This window comes from Oryctolagus cuniculus, chromosome 11 (assembly GCF_051225735.1).
Source record: "Oryctolagus cuniculus isolate XC-2025 breed Fujian yellow rabbit chromosome 11, ASM5122573v1, whole genome shotgun sequence".
NCBI lineage: Eukaryota > Metazoa > Chordata > Mammalia > Lagomorpha > Leporidae > Oryctolagus > Oryctolagus cuniculus.
In genome coordinates this window covers 23,352,116-23,371,917 of record NC_142877.1, presented here as the reverse complement: position 1 = coordinate 23,371,917, position 19,802 = coordinate 23,352,116, and the positions used below count along the sequence as shown (strand labels likewise).

Below are 19,802 nucleotides of genomic sequence, written 5' to 3'. Positions count from 1 at the left end.
AGGCAGCTGGATTGGAAGCAGGGCAGACAAGGACTGTAATGGATGCTCTGATGTGGGATGCTAAAGTCAAAGGCTATGGCTTCACTGGCTACGCCACTATGCCAGCCTCTAAGTATCTTTAATTTTATTAGATATTGGGGCTGGCACTGTGGTGCAATAGGTTAAGCCTCTGCCTGTGGCACTTATGGGTCCTGGCTCAAGTCTCAGCTGTTCCAGTTCCAATCCAGCTCCCTGCTAATGACCTGGGACAGCAGTGGAAGATGGTCCAAGTGCTTGAGCCACTACACTCATGAGAGATCCACAAAAAGCTCCTTGCTTCTGGCTTCAGATCGTCCCAGCTTTGGCCGTTGCAGCCATTTGGGGACTGAACCAGCAGATGGAAGACCTCTCTAATTCTGCCTCTCAAATAAACAAATAAATATTAAAAAAAATTATTAGATATTGGTCAGTTGCTCTCAGACAACGTCAGTCCAACTAGTAGTGTGAGAAATCTTCTTGATCCACATATTTCTAATTTCTTCTATTGTTAGACAAGTTAGATTTAGTATCTATGTTCAGAAGTGAGAACAGTCTATAATTATCCTCTTCTGTTGTCTTTGATTTTGACATCAAGATGAAAACAATCTGAAAATTATCTGGAAAGTATCTCTTCTTTTCCATGCTCTGGAAAAGTATGACAATCTATTCTATTAATGTTTAGTAAAAGTTATCAGTAAAACCATCTGTTTCACAGGGAAACAGATTTCTATTTATTTTAATTTCCTTAGTGGTTATAGATTTTTCAATTTTTGTCTTATGAAATCAGTTCTGGTTAAATTATAATTTTGCAAATACTTCAAATCCTAGCATAAAGTTATTCATGAAATATCCTTTAATTCTGTTGAGCTATAATACATACATAGCTATTCACATACTATAAAATCTATCCTTTTAAATTATATATGGGATATGTTTAGCCCAGTGGATAAGAGGCCTAGGTCCCACCTTGTGGTACCTGAGTTCAACATCTGGCTGCAGCTTCTGACTCCAGCTTCCTGCTAATGCAGATCCTGGGAGGCAGTGGTAATGGCTCAAGTAATTGGGTTCCCGCATCCATGTGAAAGACCTGGATGGCATTACCAGTTCTTTTTCTTCTTTTCTCTCTTTTTTTTTTAATTAATTTATTTGAAAGTCAGAGTTACATAGAGCGAGAAGGAGAGGCAGAGAGAGAGATGTCCTCCAACTGCTGGTTCACTCCCCAATTGGCTGCAATGGCTGGAGCTGAGCCAATTCAAGGCCAGGAGCCAGGAGTCTCCTCCGGGTCTCCCACGTGGGTGCAGGTGCTCAAGGACTTGGGCCATCTTCTACTGCTTTCCCAGGCCATAGCAGAGAGCTGGATGGGAAGTGGAGCAGCTGGGACTTGAACTGGCGCCCATACGGGATGCTGGCACTGCAGGCAGTGGCTTTACCCGCTGCGCCACAGCGCTGGCCCATTACTAGTTCTTGAGTTCGGCCCAGCCACAGTCATTGCAAGCATTTCAGAAGTGAACCAATGGATGGGCATTCACTCGCTGTCTCTCTTTACCTCTTAAAAAGATTGAAGTATGTATACTTTTCATTCTTTACATTGTGCATTGCATTCCCTCTCTTTTTTTCTTTGTAGTTTACAAGCTGTATCAGTTTTTGTTTTCCTTTCAAAGATAGATCTTGGTTTTGTTGTTCTGTTCTCCTGTTTTGTCAGCTGATATGTTACTGATCTCTGCCTTTTTTTTTTTTTTTTTTAAGATTTACTTATTTGAAAGGTAAAGTTACAGAGAGAGAAGAGAAAGAGACAAAATAGATTTTAATATAAAAACTGTTAAAAGAGACAAGGACATTATATAATGATTAAGGGATCAATTTAACAGGAAAATGTGACTATAATAAATGTACATGCACCCAATGCCAGATTGCCTGGCTATTTAAAACAAATGTTAATAGATCCAAAGGGATACATTGACTCCAATACAAAAGTAATGAGGGGCTTCAATGCCATGCTTTTATCAATGAACAGATCAACTAGATAGAAAATCAACAAAGAAACAACAGAGCTAATCAAATGGACCTCATATCTATAGAATCTTTCATCTCACAGTTGCAGAATATATTCTTTTCATCAGTGTATGGAACTTTCTCTAGGATAGACCATATGCTAGACTATAAAGCAAGTCTCAGCAAATTCAAAAAAATGCATCTTTTCTGACCACAGTGGAATGAAGCTGGAAATTAACAACTTAATAATCTCTGGAAAATATGCAAACACATGGGAACTGAACAACCCACTGCTGAATGAACAGTGGATCATAGAATAAATCAAAAGGGAAATAAAATTTCTGGAAACAAATGAAGATGACAATACAACGTATCAAAACTTATGGAGGGGCCGGCACTGTGGCATAGCAGATAAAGCTGCCTCCTGCAGTGCCAGCATCCCACATGGACGCCAGTTCCATTCTCAGCCATTCCACTTCCGATCCAGCTCTCTGTTATGGCCTGGGAGGGCAGTGAAAGATGGCCCAAGTCCTTGGGCCCTGCATCTCCGTGGAAGACCTGGAAGAAGCTCCTGGTTCCTGTCTTTGGATTGGCACAGCTCCAGCCGTTGTGGCAAATTGGGGAGCGGACCTAGCAGATGGAAGATTTCTTTCTCTCTCTCTCTGCCTCTCTTTCTCTCTCTATGTAACTCTTTCAAATAAAATAAATAATTCTATAAAAAACCTCATAGGATACAACAAAAGCAGTGTTAAGAGGGAAGTTTATAGCAACTGGTGCCTACATCAAGATATTGGAAAGGCAAAAAATAAATGAGTTATCAACGCATTTCCAGGACCTAGGAAAACAACAAATCAAACCCAAAATTAGTAAGAGGAAAGAAATAATAAAACTAGAGAAGAAGTAAACAAAATCAAAACAAAAAAAAGAAAAGGTCAGTGAAATGAAGAGCTGTTTTTTTTTGAAAAAATAAACAAAATTGATACACCATTGGCCCAACTAACAAAAAAAAAAAAAAGAGAGAGAGAGAGAGAGAGAAAACCCAAATTAATAAAGTAAGAGAAGAAGAAAATGTAAAAACAGGTGTCACAGAAATAAAAACAATCATCAGGAATAACTACAAAGAGTATATGCCAACAAACTGGAAAATCTAGAAGAAATGGATATATTCCTGGACACATACAGTCAACCAAAATTAAGTCGTGAAGATATAGAAAACCCAAACAAACCAATAACCAAGATGGAGATTGAATCAGTAACAAAGACCCTCCTAACAAAGAAAAGATCAGGACTGGATGACTTCACTGAATTCTATCAGACTTTTGAAGAAGAACTAATTCCAATTATTCTAAAGCTATTCAAAACAACCAAAAGGAAAGGAATCCTCCCAAAGTCCTTCTATGAGGCCAGGATCACCTTAATTCCAAAACCAGAAAAAGATACAATAAAGAAAGAGAACTATAGACCAACATCCCTGATGAACATAGATGCAAAAATACTTCAGAAAGATCATTCACCTGGACCAAGCGGGATTTATCCCTGGTATGCAGTGATAGAAATATGCAAATCAAAAAATGTGATGCATCACATTAGCAAACTGAAGAATAAAAACTGTATGATTATCTCAATAAATGCGGAGAAGACATTGATAAAATACAACATCCTTTCATGATAAAAACCTTAAGCAAACCGGTTATAGAAGGAAGATTTGTCAACACAATCAAGGCAATTTATGACAAATCTACAACCGCATCTTACTGAATGGAGAAAAGTTGAAGGTATTTTCACTAAGATCCGGAACCAAAGATGCTCACTTTCACTACTGCTATTCAACATAGTCCTGAGAGTTTTAGCCAGAGACATTAGGCAAGAAAAAGAAATTAAAGGAATACAAATTGGAAAGGAGGAAATGAAATTATCCCTATTTGTAGATGACAAGATTCTATACATACATGAATCAAAAGACTCCACTAACAGACTATTGGAACTCATAAAAGAGTTTGGTAAAGTGGCAGGATATAAAATTAACACACAAAAATCAATAGCCTTTGTAAACACCAACAATGTCACGTCTGAAAAAGAACTTCTAAAATCAATCCCATTCACATTAGCTACAGAAAAAAAATTAAATACCTTGGAATAAATTTAACCAACGAGGTAAAAGATCTCTATGATGAAAATTACCAAACATTAAGGAAATAAATAAAAGAAGACAGTAAAAAAAAAATGGAAAAATCTTCCATGTTCATGGATTGGAAGAATTAATAAAATCAAAATGTCTATACTATGAAAAGCAATTTACAGATTCAGTGTCATTCCAATCAAAATACCAACAACATTTTCCTCAGATCTAGAAAAAAAAGGACACTAAAATTCATATGGAAACACAGGAGATCCCAAACAGCTAAAGCAATGTTAAGCAATAAAAACAAAGCTGAGGCATCACAATATCAGATTCCAAGACATACTACAGGGCAGTTATAACCAAAACAGTCTAGTCTGGCACAAAAATATACATGTATACCAATGGAACAGAATAGAAACTACAGAAATTAATTCACATATCTACATCCAACTAATCTTTGACAAAGGAGCTAAAATCAATCCATGGAGAAAGGAGAGTCTCTTCAACAAATGGTGCAGGAAAATTGGATATTCATGTGCAGAAGTATGAAATAAGACTCCTACCTTACACCTTATAAAAAAATCAACTCAAAATGGATCAAGGATCTAAATCTACAACCTGACACCATCAAATTACTAGAGGAGAACATTAGGGAAACTCTGTAAGACATGGGCATAGGCAAGACTTACTGGAAAAGTCCCCAGAAGCACAGGCAATCAAAACCAAAATAGACAAATGGGATTACATCAAGCTGAGAAGTTTCTGCACTGCAAAGGAAATACTCAGCAAAGTGAAGAGGCAACCGACAGAATAGGAGAAAATATTTGCAAACTGTGCAACAGATAAAGGATTAATATCAAGAGTCTATAAAGAGATCAAGAAACTCAACAATAACACACACAATCCAGTTAAGAAATGGGCAAAGGACTTGAACAAGCATTTTTCAAAAGAGGAAATTCAAATGGCCAACAGACATGTGAAAAAATTCTCAGGATCACCAGCCATCAGGGAAATGCAAATCTAAACCACAATGAGGTTTCACCTCACTCCAGTTAGAATTTCATACAGAAATTAACAATAAATGTTGGTGAGGATGTGGGGGGAAAAAGGTATCCTAATCCACTGCTGACAGAAATGTAAAGTACAATAGCCATTGTGAAAGACAATATGGAGATACCTCAGAAAGTTGAAAACAGCACTACCATATGACCCAGCTATCCTACTCCTAGGAATTTACCCAAGGGAAATGAAATCAGCATATCAAAGAGTTATCTGTACTCCTATGTTCATTGCAGTTCAATTCACAATAGCTAAGATATGGAAGCAACCCAGATGTCTATCAACTGATGACTGGATAAAGAAAATGTGGTATATATATATTGTATGTAATACTACTCAACTGTAAAAAAGAATGAAATTCTGTCTTTTGCAACAAAATGGCTGCACTGGAAACCATTATACTTAGTGAAATAAGCCAGTCCCAAAAGACAAATACCATATGCTTTCCCTGATCTGTGGTAACTGAGTACCAACAATGTAATGTATAGGAGTGACATTGACATTTTGAAATTCAATTATTGTTTATAGCCCTTGTTTCTACTGTTAAGGAACACTTTTTTCTCCTTACTATTTGTTAAATTCTTCACTCAGTGTAGGGTTAATATTATGAGTATAAAGTAAACTGAAAACAGATCATTGCAAAAATTAAGAGAGGGCAGGGATGGTGCTGTGGCATAGCAGGTAAAGCCACCACCCACATGCCGGAATCCCATGGGCACTGGTTCTAGACTCAGCTGCTCCACTTCCGATCCAGCTCTCTGCTATGGCCTGGGAAAGCAGAAGATGGCCCAAGTCCTTGGGCCCCCCACCTGCGTGGGAGACCCAGAAGAAGCTCTTGGCTCTTGGCTTCAGATTGGCACAGCTCTGGCCATTGCGGCCAACTGGGGAGTGAACCAGCAGATGGAAGACCTCTCTCTCTCTCTCTCTCTGCCTCTCCTCTCTCTGTATAATTCTGACTTTCAAATAAATAAAATCTTTTTAAAAATTGAGAGAGAATAAAAAAGGAAGGAAGAGGAAGGGTGGGAAGAATCACTATCCTAAATCTGTAGATATGAAAGACATGAAATTTGTTTACCTTAAATAAAAACAAATTAATTTATATATTTGAAAGGTATATATATAGAGAGAGACAGAGACAGAGAGAGAGGTCTTCCATCCACTGGTTCACTCCCCAAATGGCTGCAATGGCTGGAGCTGACCTGATCTGAAGCCAGGAACCAGGAACTCTTTCTGGGTCTCCCATGTGGGTGCAGGGGCCCAAGTATTTGGGCCATCTTCTGCTGCTTTTCCAGGTGCATTAGCAGGGAGCTTGATCAGAAGTGGAATGGCCAGGACTTGAACCGGTACCTATATGGGATGTTGGAGTTGTAGCAGGTGGCTATACCTGCTTCTCTAGAATGCTGGCTCCTACTGATCTCTGTTCTTATATTTATTATTTCTTTTCTAACTTGTTACTCAGCTATTCTTTTTTTTATTGTTAATTTTCAGTTAATAATCATTAATATAACTATATGAGGGCTTAAATTTTCTTTTGAGCACTGTATGGCTTTATCTACCAAGTTTGGATATGTACTATTCTCATTACTTCATTCCAAATGTTTTCTAATTTGCATCATGAGCAAAGAGATGGAGAAAGGGAGAGAGACAGATAGAGATACTTCCTACTAGCTGGCTGACTACCCAAATGTCCACAATAGCCACAGCTGGGCCAGGCTGGAACCAAGAACCCAGAACTCAATTTGGGTCTCCTACTTGGCTGGCAGGGACCCAAGTACTTCAGCCATCACTTGCTGCCTGCCAGGAAAAACATCAGTAGGAAAGAAGCTAGAACTGTGTGCAAAGCTGGGACTTGAACCCAGGGACCACAATAGAGGATGCAGATATCCTGAGTGGTATCTTAATCGCTATACCAAATGCCAACCCTGACTGCTGTTTAAAATCATTAGGTATTTAAAATATATTTCTAAATTTCCAAAATCATGGGATATTTTTGTTAGGGTTTGTCTGTTTGCCATCAATTTAATTGCACTGGAGTCACAGAATAGGACCTCTGTGATATCACTATTTGCTGTTTACTGAAATCAGCTTTTTAAATTATTCATGGTCAATTTGTTTAAACGTTCCATTTATCCTTGAGAAGATTAAGAATTCATGGATTATTAATGCATATTTTCTATGTAAGTCCATTATATACTTTTTTATTATTATTCAAACTTTATACTTACTAATCTTTTATAAGCTAGATCCATCAATTACTAAGAGATCTATTTTAAAATTTCTCCTAAAGTTTTTTATATTTATACAACTCTTTCATATTTTGAAGATAGGTTATTACATACATGAAAGTTTAGTCGACTTCTTGGTGAATTTTTCTTTCTATATCATACAGTGGACCTATTTATCCTCAGCAATGCTTTGTGTATTAGTGCTTGTTTTACCTGATAAAAATACCATTACACCTCTCTTTCTTGGCTAATACACCCCAATTTATCTTTTTTTGTATCCTTCTAACTTTGGATCTTCTGAATTCTTATATTTCATGTGTTTCTTATAAAAGCATATAGCTAAACCTGAGATTACTATGCTTCCATTTCTTTTTCATCAGTTTTCAGTGTATTCATTTAATTTTATTATTGATTTCTGGTATATTTTGATTTATTTTGTCACTATAATTTCCATTTACCTTCCTTTTTCTATGTTGTTTTCCTATTTTTCCTGGATTTTTTTCATCATATTCTTCCTCTCCCTCCACTACTAGTTTAGAAATTATACATTCCTTTATTTTACTAATTTCTTTAAAATGTCTACAGACATTCTTGACTTAAAGTGTAGAGGTGATACATGACCATCATTATTAAGTGAATCAATGTTTATTCAGATCTACCCCATGTTTACCAATTATTGAGCTCACCATTCCTTCTTAGATCTTATTTCTTCCATCTTAGGTTCAATTTTCTTCCTCCTGAAGTACATCCTTGAGCAGCTGAATTAGCAAGGGTCTGTTAATGGTAAATTCTCTTAGTCTCTTAGAAAAGGTCTTTATTTCATATCTCTCTTGACAGTACAGCAAGGTTCAAAATTCTAGGCTGTCAATTATCTCATGTTTTCTGGATTTTAATGCTGCTTCTGAGGAACCAGTTATAGGTCTGATAGACTTTCCTTTGTAAATAATTGGTCTCTTCTTATGAGCTGCTTTCAAAATTCCCTTTGTTTTGCATGTTCTGCAGTTTTACAACATTGTATCTAGATGTGGGTTTATTATTATTTGTAATGTTCAGGACTACTGGGCTTCTGAATCTGAGAATTTGTATCTCAAATCAGTTCTGGAAAAATCTGTCATTTCCTTTTTAACTATTGTCCTTTCCTAATTCCTTTATCTTCTTCTCATTTTATCCTTCATATCTCTTGATTTCCTCAAATTTGCCTTCTAGTACAGTTACTTCTAAATTGCTGAATAAGTTATTTTATTTTGATGATTTTTAAATTTATATAAGTTCTGTTTTATTCCCCTCAAATCTCTCTCTCTCTCTTTTTAAAGATTTATTTATTTATTTGAAAGTCAGAGTTACGCAGAGGAGAGGCAGAGAGAGAGAGGTCTTCCATCTGCTGGTTCACTCCCCAATTGGCCACAATGGCCAGAGCTTCGCCAATCTGAAGCCAGGAGCCAAGAGCTTCTTCTGGGTCTCCCACGCGGGTGCAGGGGCCCAAAGACTTGGGCTATCTTCAACTGCTTTCTCAGGCCATAGCAGAGAGCTGGATCAGAAGTGGAGCAGCTGGGTTTTGAACCAGCGCCCATATGGGATGCTGGCACTTCCGGCCAGGGCATTAACCTGCTGGCCACAGCGCCAGCCCCTCAAATCTCTCTCTGTTTTGCCAGTATCATGTTTTCTTGATAATTCTAAACATTCTGTTACTCCTATTGTCTAAAATCTGGGTGGAGACAGTCTAATTCTAAATTCCATAAATTTGTCATTATCAGCCCAATCATAAACAGGAGTTCACTATGAGAAGTCTGCAATGATGGGTTGAGAATGTGCCCTCCACAGCATCATCTGTTATCACCAGTCTGGAACCACTTAAGGTTAATGACTTAACCTGGCTGCTGCTGGGTCATTTTGTTAGCATATTAAATGTCCAACATACAAGAAAGTAGGGAAACAATTATACAACCACCATTCCCTCACCCCCAACTAGAGCGCAGGCCATGATAGATAAGTTTCTCATTTGTCTTCCTATGTCAGAGGTTGATATTTTTCTAATCTACCTTTTATTGAAAATTCTGACTTTTTGAGGGATTCTGAATGCTTTTTATTTATTTATTTTAATTTCTAAGTATTTTATTCCTTTTGATCTTATTGTAAATGAAATTGTTTACTTAATTTCCTTTTCAGAATGAGCATTGTTAGTGTATAGAAATGCAACTAATTTCTGTGTGTTGACTTTGTATCTTCCTACTTTGCTGAATTTGTTTATTCGTTTTCACAGTTTTCTGTGTGTGGAATCTTCAGGGTTTTCTACATGTAAGATCATATCACCTATGAACAGGGATAATTTTACTTCTTCTCTTCCAATTGGAGTACCTTTTATTTCTTTTTCTTGTCTACCTGGTCTGCTAGGGCTTCAGTAGCATGTTGGGAAAGCATGCATTCTTGTCTTGTTACTGAATTTAGAAGAAAAGCTGGGGCTGGCCTGAATGTTTGATTTTTTTTTTTTTTAAGTCAGAGTTACAGAGAGAAACAGGGAGAGACAGAGACAGAGATAGAGAGACATCTTCAGCTGCTGGTTTCACTCCCCAGATAGCCACAATGGCCAAGGCTGGACCAGGCGGAAGCCAGGAGCTTCGTTCACATGGGTGCAGGGGTTCCAAACACTTGGGCCATCTTCGCTGCTTTCCCAGGCCATGAGCAGGGAGCTGGATGGGAAGCAGAGCAGCTGGGACACAAACTGGCACCCATATGGGATGCTGGCACTGCAGGCGGCAGTTTTACCTGCTAAGCCACAATGCCAGCTCCTAGGATTCTAAATTCTAATGTTCTTCTCCATATAAACCAAAGGAACACTTCATCTTTTATCCCTTCCTGGTGATTAAAATCCAAATCCTTTGCCCCCTCCCCCGAATCTCATTTGTTTACTGCTGTTTAAATTTTTTATCTTTTTCCCTTTTTTTGTACTCTGGTGATTTTGTGCTTTCTTACAGTTATGCCTTAAATGTTAATATTTTATCCAGCATTTATAAGTGTTCTGTAGTTGGAGAGAACAGTTAGATAAATGTTTTATCTGTTGAAACTTGAGTTGTTACTGAGGAATCCCACTCCATTTTTCAGACAGCAGGGAGACAGTAAGAAAGTTCTCATAAGATAAGACACAGGTTTTCTTGGTCTACAAAGAGCTTCCCAGTCCCAAAAATTTTATTACATGCTCTGTAGTGATACTATAACCAGCATTCCAGTATGAGATGGAAATCTGGACTAGATATATGGTGCTTATCTAGGGGCAATTTTGTCTCTCAGTGGATATCTGGTAATGTCTGGGGACGTTTTTGGTTGGCACAACTGTTGGGAAGGGTTAGTGGTGCTGCTGGCATCTGGTGGGCAGAAGTCAGGGATGCTATTAAATATCTGATAATATACAGGATGGACCCTCCCATGGTGAAGAATTATTAGCCAAAAACATCAACATTGTTGAAGCTGACAAGCCCTGATTAAATGACTACTATCCCACCATTTATGCCATCCCCACAGATGCTGAGATTCTGTAAGGTCATGAAAAAAAAAAAAAAAACAACAACTATGGATTAGTTTTAGTTGCAAAGACATCTTAAGAAATTATTATTATTGGAGCCAGTGCTGTGGCGCAGTGGGTTAAAGCCCTGGCCCGCAGCACCAGCATCCCATATGGGTGATGGTTCAAGTCTTAGCTGCTCCACTTCTGATCCAGCTCCCTGCTAATTCGCTTGGGAAAGCAGTGAAGGATGGCCCCTGTACTCATGTGAGAGACCTGGAAGAAACTCCTGGCTCCTGGTTTTGGATCAGCTCAGCTCCAGCCACTGCGGCTATCTGGGGAGTGAACCAGTGGATGGAAGACCTCTCTCTCTCTTTCTCCCTGTAACTCTATCTTTCAAATAAATATTTAAAAAAATTATTACTATTTTTACTTGAGAGAGAGAGAGAGAGACAGAGAGACAGAGACAGAGAGAGTGAGCATGTGCCAGCTAGCTAGATAGCCAGAGTGTTTCCATCCACTGGTTCATTCCCATAATACCCACAATCTGGCCAAATCCAGGACCAAGGAACCCAATCCAAGTCTCCTGCATGGATGGTAGGGACTCAAGTATTTGAGTCATCATCTGCTGCCTCCTAAGGTCTGCATTGGCAGGAAGCTGGAAGTGGGAGCTGAAGCCAGGCATAGAACAATCGCACTCTGATATGCGACAAGGGTGTCTCAACCAGTATCTTGACTGCTAGAGCAAATATCTAGACTGCAAGAGATTTTTACTTATCAGCTAAATTTCTGTTGCCAATGCTAAGTAGAGAGAGTAGTGCTAAGAATAACTGATAACTCAAGATGGTCTAGTTACATAATTCCAACATCATTTATTTTGTTTTTGAGAGAATTTAAGGTCTCTTTCCCTAGAATATTTTTTGTTTAAAGATTTATTTATTTGAAAGACACAGCAATAGAGAGAAAGAGGGGAAGAGAAACAGAAAGATACCTTACATCTATTGGTTTACTCCCTAAAAAGCCACAAAGACAGGTCTGGGCCAGGACAAGGCCAGAAGCCAGGAACTCCTTCTGGGTCTCCCACATGGGTGACGACAAAAGCCTAAGTACTTGGATCACCTTCAGCTGCCTTCCCAGGCACATTAGCAGGAAGCTAGATTAGAAGCAGAGTAGCTGGAACTTGAATTGGCACTCCAATCTGGCACCACAAGTGGTGGCTTAACTCAATGTTGGATGCTATTCAGTTCAAACTAATACTAAATACTGTATTCTTTTAAAAATATTTATTTATTTCATTTATCTGAAAGGCAGAGAGAGACAGACAGACAGACAGATCTCCCATCTATCTGCTGGTTCACTCCCCAAATGCCTGCCATAGCCAGGGTATAGCCAGGCTGAAGCCAAGAGTCAGAAACTCTCTCAATCCAAGTCTTCTGCCTGAGTGGCAGGGACCCAAATACTTGAGCCATCACCTGCTGCCTGAGTGCACATTAACAGGAAGCTAGAATTGCGAACAGGACTGGAACTCAAACCCAGGTACTCTGCTATGCTCGGCACAGTTTGCATTCTTTAAATCCCAATAGACAACTAAAAAAGAAAGTAATCCTAAAATTTTCTTGGCAGTAAAGAAAGCTACCTGGGAGTTAAAATGTTGCTGGGACTACAGATCATCATTAATTTATAATTCCTATAATTTTATATATATAATATTATTTTATTTTACATATATTATATATTATATATTATAATTCCTATAATTTTATATATATTATTATAATATATTGCATATATTCCAATCAGTGTCCTTTATTAAATACTTACCTAACCTGATTTCGACCTAAAGCTTCTAAGTTTCCTATACTGGTAATGAATTTTATCATTATAATTAGCACTTACTTCCTATAGAAGCTCAGTAAATATGCTTGTTATTTGTCAAATACTAGTCCAAGAGAAGTTTGAAACTAATGTGTTGATATTGGTTTAGTGGAGTTCTAATATTTTAAGCCTGGAAAGGATTTCTATCATTGTTCGCAGAACATAATTAAAGATCTTTACAGGCAACTAAGGCCAATAAATACTAAGTCCTTTGGCCTGGAATTGAAACTAGAACTCAAATTTCCTAACTTTCATCCTAGGCTCTTCCTACTCTGCTTCTAGCCTTCCTTCTAATAGTGGCAATAGTGTCACCTGTAACTCCCTCATCAAGCTGCCTTAGTAACAAGTGCTTGGATTTTTTGGGGTACTATATTTATGTACAAAATACCAGGCTGCATAGTTTACATCCATATGGTACTTTACTCCACTATACCCAGTAGCACAGGTCCATGCATAGATTTGCCAGGAATGTGGGAAATACTCAGTTTGCAGTTCAGCACTCATCTACCTTCAAGAATAAACTCAAAAGACCTTAGGTGTTACTATCTAATTTTATAGGTAAAGAAATCATTGCTCTGTTGGGTACAGAACTATCTTGAGGTAACCAGTGCATGGCAGTACCAGGATAAAAATCTAGTTCTAATTCTGTGACCAGCTTGTCAGCTCCAGTCAGAACAACAGCTTATAAATGGAGCTCCTCTATTTCCCTCATTTCTTCAAGAGTTGCTTGGTCAGTAGGGAAGGGAATGATGGGGAAAACTGTCAGGCTTCCACTCTGCTTCAGCCATTACAGCTGTGCTTTTCTGTTTGAAAGTCACTAATGTAACGAAAAGAGTACTGAACTGGGAGCTAGAAGACTTGTTCTATTAGCCCACTGCTACTTGACCATGGGCAAATTGCTTCCTTTCTGCCAATCACAGAACGCTGATTGTAATCTCTGAAGGAGAAACTTTAGGATTACTAGAAAAGCAAGCAATTTATAACTCCCCCAAACTATAAATATATAAAAACACATTCTCCTATATACATCTACAGATTCCTCATAAGCACACATGAACTCTCAGTTCAGATTCTTGATTTCAGAAAAAGTGGGAGTTGGAAAGCTACAACCTTCACCATCCTATAAACATCCTGAGGCCGGAAAATGTTATATTCATTTCTATTTTCAACACTTAGCATAGGTCCTGTGATAAAACAGGAACTCAGTAAATGTTTGCTGCATGGCTCAGCACTCATCAACTTTTAAGCACAAGACCTAATAACTGCAAAGACTATGTGCTTCATGCTCTGTGACCCTGACTCCTGGGAGTGATTCCTGTCTCATTTTCTTCATTCAGTAAACAAAGATGTGGATATGACAAAAGCTCCTGCCTATCCTGCAGGATTCGAATGATCACAAATTAGCAAATAAAATCAAAAAAGGAAATCATAAAATGTCATATAATTGAGTGGAGGTCTCACCTGGACCTCCTGCCATGGGAAATCCTGCCTCCATCCTAACAGAATTTCCGGCTGCCATGGGTCCATTCATTCTCACATCTTGGTTTCGGTTCTGAGCCAAGGCCAGGTTGATAGCACCTTCCCCTGAAAATGACAGTGAAGTTATAAAAAGGAATAAGAATAAGATGCAAATTTATTTAAAGTCAGATACACAAGAGCTTTACTTTTCTCTGTTTTTGAAAAATGATAAGTTTACTAGCACAAAAAGGGTGGGTTCAATACTATATGGGTCTTTTTCTGGAAAAAGCTCCTGGCTCCTGGCTTTGGACTGGCGCAGCTCCGGCCACTGTGACTAACTGGGAGTGAACCAATGGATGCGAGACCTTTCTCTCTCTCTCTCTCTGCCTCTCCTTTCTCTATGTAACTTGGAGTTTCAGATAAATAAATTAATCTTACAATCTGAGAAGGTTTACTTATGTGAGGCACAAAGAAATTATAATGGACTCTCACAATCCGGCAAATGGACAATTGTTAATGATGCTTAGAGTTATGGAGAGCTTGGAACTTTGAATATTTTATTATTTTTTAAAATATTTATTTATTTATTTGAAAGTTGGAGCTACACAGAGTGAGGAGAGGCAGAGGCAGAGAGGTCTTCCATTGATTGGTTTACTCCCTAATTGGCCACAATGGCTGGAGCTGCGCCGATCCGAAGCCAGGAGCTTCTTCTCACGTGGGTGCAGGAGTCCAAGGAGTTGGGCCATCTTCTGCTTTCCCAGGCCACAGTAGAGAGCGGGACTGGAAGTGGAGAAGCCAGGTTTTGAACCGGCGCCCAAGTGGGATGCTGGCACTGCAGGCGGCAGCTTTATCTGCTAAGCCACTGATCAGTGCCGGCCCCTGAATATTTTATTTTTGACCAGCTCACCAACTGTGTGCCTATGAAGGAAGAAAATGTTCTCAGAAAGTCAAAAATCCTAAATTTCCTTTTGGGAATTTACAGTCAGAAGGTGGGGATATGAACTGATTTAATGAAGAAAGAACATATCATGGTGTGAGTATACTGTAATTACTTGTGAGCAAAATATCAATTTCCTTTCATTTACTGCAATATAAGAGTTCCAGTGGAGAAATTCGCAATAAAGAGCAGAGAGTTGCTACTGAGCTATCTCAGAGATACCCAGTAAGACTGACATTTGTACATTTTAAAAATTAATTTATTTGTATTTATTTGAACGGCAGAGAAAGAGTCAGAGAGACACAAAGACAGACAGAGATCTCTCATCTGTTTATTTACTCCCCAAATGCCAGCCACAGCCAGGATTGGGCCAGGCTGAAACCAAGAGCCCAGAATTCATCCTGGGTCTCCCATGTAGATGGCAGGGACCCTCCCAGGGGGCAAACTAGCAGGAAGCTGGAAGCATAGCTGGAATTTGAACCCAAACACTCTGATATGTGATGCAGGTGGCCCAACCAGGATTTACCACTAGGTCAAATGCTAGACCCTGTATGACGTTTTCTGTGCTTATATAATTCTATCTTATTTGAATTCCATAATAGCTTGGTTAGTAAAGTCACTGGAAGTATTCTAATTAAATAGATCTTAAACTTAGTAGCAACTCAAATCTTACTTGATCCAATGATAAAAAAATCTCTGAAATAAGTTTCAAAATGCTTCATGTAATTCCAAAATATTAACTATTGTTACTACAGAAGACAGCACCACCTTGTGGACAGTTAAAATATAGCTAGCTTGTGACTGAAGAGTTGAAAGGCTGAATGCACTCAAATCTTTTCATAAGGTAAGGCCCTTGTTTACAGAGTCAGATGATAAAGCATGAAGCTAATGAATATATAACAGTTTCTTCTCTCCTGTCATTGATCTATGTCAGATTTCTGTGTGGATTTAACCAAGAAGGTTGACTAGTCATAGGGAACACACATCCTCCCAAAATGGGACCAATCACTTGCCTATGGGAGTCAGGAATAAAAGAGAAAGAGAATACAAGTCTTTTTTTTTTTTTTTTTAAAGATTTAATTATTTATTGGAAAGGTAGAAAGGCAGAGGCAGAGGCAGAGAGAGAAACGTCTTCCATCTGCTAGCTCACCCCTGAAATGGCTGCAGCTGAGCCAATCTGAAGCCAGGAGCCTGGAGCTTTCTCCAAGTCTCCCACATGGGTGCAGGGGCCCAAGGACCCGGGCCATCCTCTATTGCTTTCCCAGGCCATGGTAGAGAGCCGGATTGAAAGTGGAGCAGCTGGAATGCTGGCATTGCAGGCAGCGGCTTTACTCACTACGCCACAGCATCAGCCCCCAAAGCAAGTCTTCAGGGTTTCCATCAAAGGAATTATTAATATACCATAGACATTCTAAGCAGAAAGAGTACTGTTCTTGAAACAGACATAAAATCATGTCATTCCCCTGCTTAAAACAACTCACTGTTTTCCATTGTTTTGAAAATAAAAGCCAGGGGCTAGCACTGTGGCACAGTGGGTTAAGCTGCTGTCTACAGTGCCAGCATCCTATATGGACACTGGTTCAAGCCCCAGCTGCTCCACTTCCGATCCAGCTGCCTGCTAATGTGCCCGAGAAAGCAGCAGAAGATGGCCCAAGTTCTTGGGCCCCTGCACCTGTGTGGGAGATCTGGATGAAGCTCCTGGCTTTGGCCTGCCCCAGCCCCAGCTGTGGTGGCCATTTGGGGAGTGAACCAGCAGATGGAAGATCTCTCTACCTCTCTGTCTTTCCCTTTCTCTCTGTAATTCTGCTTTTCAAATAAATAAATAAATCTTTTAAATAAAAAGGAAATAAAAGCCAAACTGCTTAATAGAGTATACAAAAATTCAATCTGATTTGATGGCACACAAAGCCAGAATTATTTATTGCTGGCCCTTTACAGAAAAAGCTTGCAGACTCCTGTTTTAGGACTGGTGACAAAATGTCCTCAAAAAAGATGTTTCCCCAACTTCCTGGCCAAAAGTCAAAAAAGAATGTGTATAAGGGGATTCCTCAATGGAGAATGGACAGTGGAGGGAACAACCTGCCCTTCAGTCCCTGCAACAGACACCATGACAGTGGCAACACTTTCTTTTTTTTTTTTATTTTTTTGACAGGCAGAATGGACAGTGAGAGAGAGAGAGACAGAGAGAAAGGTCTTCCTTTTGCCGTTGGTTCACCCTCCAATGGCCGCCGCGGCCAGCACGCTGCAGCCAGCGTACCACGCTGATCTGATGGCAGGAGCAAGGTACTTATCCTGGTCTCCCATGGGGTGCAGGGCCCAAGTGCTTGGGCCATCCTCCACTGCACTCCCGGGCCACAGCAGAGAGCTGGCCTGGAAGAGGGGCAACCGGGACAGAATCCGGTGCCCCGACCAGGAATAGAACCCGGTGTGCCGGCGCCGCAAGGCGGAGGATTAGCCTAGTGAGCCGCGGTGCCGGCCAACACTTTCTCTTACAGTTGATAATGTCATGAGTCCATCACCTATTTCACAGAAGTAACAGCTGCCACCACTTTCACTCCTGGCTAAATTCCCTGCAGTGTGGAAAGAGGTGATCTACAACAGTATTTCAAAAAGTCTGTGGAAAAGTGGGACTAAAAGATACGTTTAGAGGCAGACATTTAGCCCAGCAGTTGAGATGCTGGTTAGGATACAGTGTCCCATGGTGGAGTACCTGGATTCAAATACCCAGCTCTGCTACTGACTCCAGCATCGTGCTAATGCACACCCTGGAAGACAGCAGTGGATTCTGCCACCCATTTGGGAGACCTGGATTGAGTTCCTGGCTCCCAGCTTTAACTTGGCACAGCCGTGGCCATTTTGGGCACTTTGGTAATAAACCAGCAAATGGGAGATCTGTCAGTCAGTCAGTCTCTGCTTCTCAAATAAAAAAAGTTTATTCTGGTGCAAAATATTTTTAATTCCATGCACAGCTTTTTCATAAAACTGATTTTCCATAAACTTTTTAAAGATGCCTCATAAATTACTTTCTGCACTGTTATATGTGAACTTCATAATTTTTTGTGAACATTTATTTCATTTGAAAGGCAGAGTTACAGAGAGAGAGAGAGAGGAAAGAAGGGAGAGGAAAAGGAAGAGGAAGAAGAAGAGAATGGGAAAGAGATCTTCCATTTGCTGCTTCAACAGCCATGGCTTGTCCTGGCAGAAGCCAGGAGCCAGGAACTTCATCTGGACCTCCCATGTGAGTGCTGGGGCCCAGGGACTTGGGCCATCTTCCACTGTTTTCCCAGGTGCATTAGCAGGGAGCTGGACTGGAAGTAGAGCAGCCAGGACTTGACCTAACAACAATATTGGATGTTTGTGTTGAAGGTGCCAGTTCAGCTGGGTCAGGCTGAAGCCAGGAGCCAGGAGCTTTATCTGGGTCTCCCACATGGGTGGCAGGGCCCAAGGACCTAGGCCATCTTTCACTGCCCTCCAGGCATATTAGCAAGACCTGGATTGAAGTGGAGCAGCTGGTACTCAAACTGGTACCCATATGGGATGCTGGTGCTATAGGCAGTGGCTTAACTCACTATACCACAGCACTGGCTCCAACATTTGGGTTTTTAGGAAACTACTATTATGTTCCATAATGTATCAATAGCCTATACAGTCATCCTGTGGTATCTAAGGAGATTGGTTCCAGCTCCACTCCTGAAGATACCAATATCCACAGATGCTCAGGTCTCTTCTTTAAAAAGGCATATTACTTGCATATAACCTGTGCACAACCTCCTCTATACTTTAAATCATCTCTAGATTAGTTGTAATATCTAATACAATGTAAATGCTATGTAAATAACTATTTTTATAAATATTTTTATTTATTTATTTGAGAGGTAGAGTTACAGACAGTGAGAGGAAGAGATAGAGAGAAAGGTCTTCCTTCCGCTGGTTCATTCCCCAAATGGCTGCAATGGCCAGAGCTGTGCCTCTCTGTACCTATCTGAAGCCAAGAGCCAGGTGCCTCCTCCCAGTCTCCTATGCGGATGCATGAGCCCAAGGACTTGGACCATCTTCTACTGCTTTCCCAGGCCATAGAAGAGAGCTGGATGGGAAGAGGAGCAGCCAGGACTAGAACCGGTGCCCATATGGGATGCCAGCGGCACAGGCAGAGGATTAACCTACTGCGCCACTGCACTGCCCCATAAATAACTGTTATACTTAGGAAATGACTAGGAAAAAAGTATGTACATGTTATGAGTACAGAATATTTTTGATCTGCAGTTGGTTAAATTCATAAATGCGGACTGTGGATACAGAAGGCCAAGTGTATACCTCAAAATTTTGAGTTGATATTTGTAAGCCGAGTAAGGGAAAGAGGATTGGAAGGGAATACTATTCCATAGAGAGAAAACATCAAGGCAAAGCATACGTGGCAGGAGGAAGAACTGTATGTTCAATAAACCAAAAGAAAGCTGGAAGGGCTGAAACACAGAAAGCACGAGAGGAGAGTTATATAAGCTAAGGACGAAAAAGGCAGAGGAGGGGCCACCATGGCGTAGTGGGTAAAAGCTACAGCCTGCAGTGCTGGCATCTCATATGGGAACCGGTTAGTGGCCTGGCTACTCCACTTCCAATCCA

General features: G+C 39.9%; 1 protein-coding gene across 23 annotated transcripts in view; it reads right to left on the bottom strand.

Annotated features, from left to right (window-relative positions):
- NCOA6 (nuclear receptor coactivator 6) overlaps positions 1 to 19,802 on the bottom strand; it is a 102,041-nt gene that overhangs the window by 47,459 nt on the left and 34,780 nt on the right. For all 23 annotated transcript variants that reach the window (XR_011379932.2, XR_016216607.1, XR_011379934.2 and 20 more), the window contains one exon: positions 14,249 to 14,371. Coding sequence is in view for 17 of the 23 variants with exons in the window: in XM_017341664.4 (XP_017197153.2) it covers positions 14,249 to 14,371 (123 nt within the window). In the remaining 6 variants the exon portion in view is untranslated. The remainder of the gene's footprint in view (positions 1 to 14,248; positions 14,372 to 19,802) is intronic.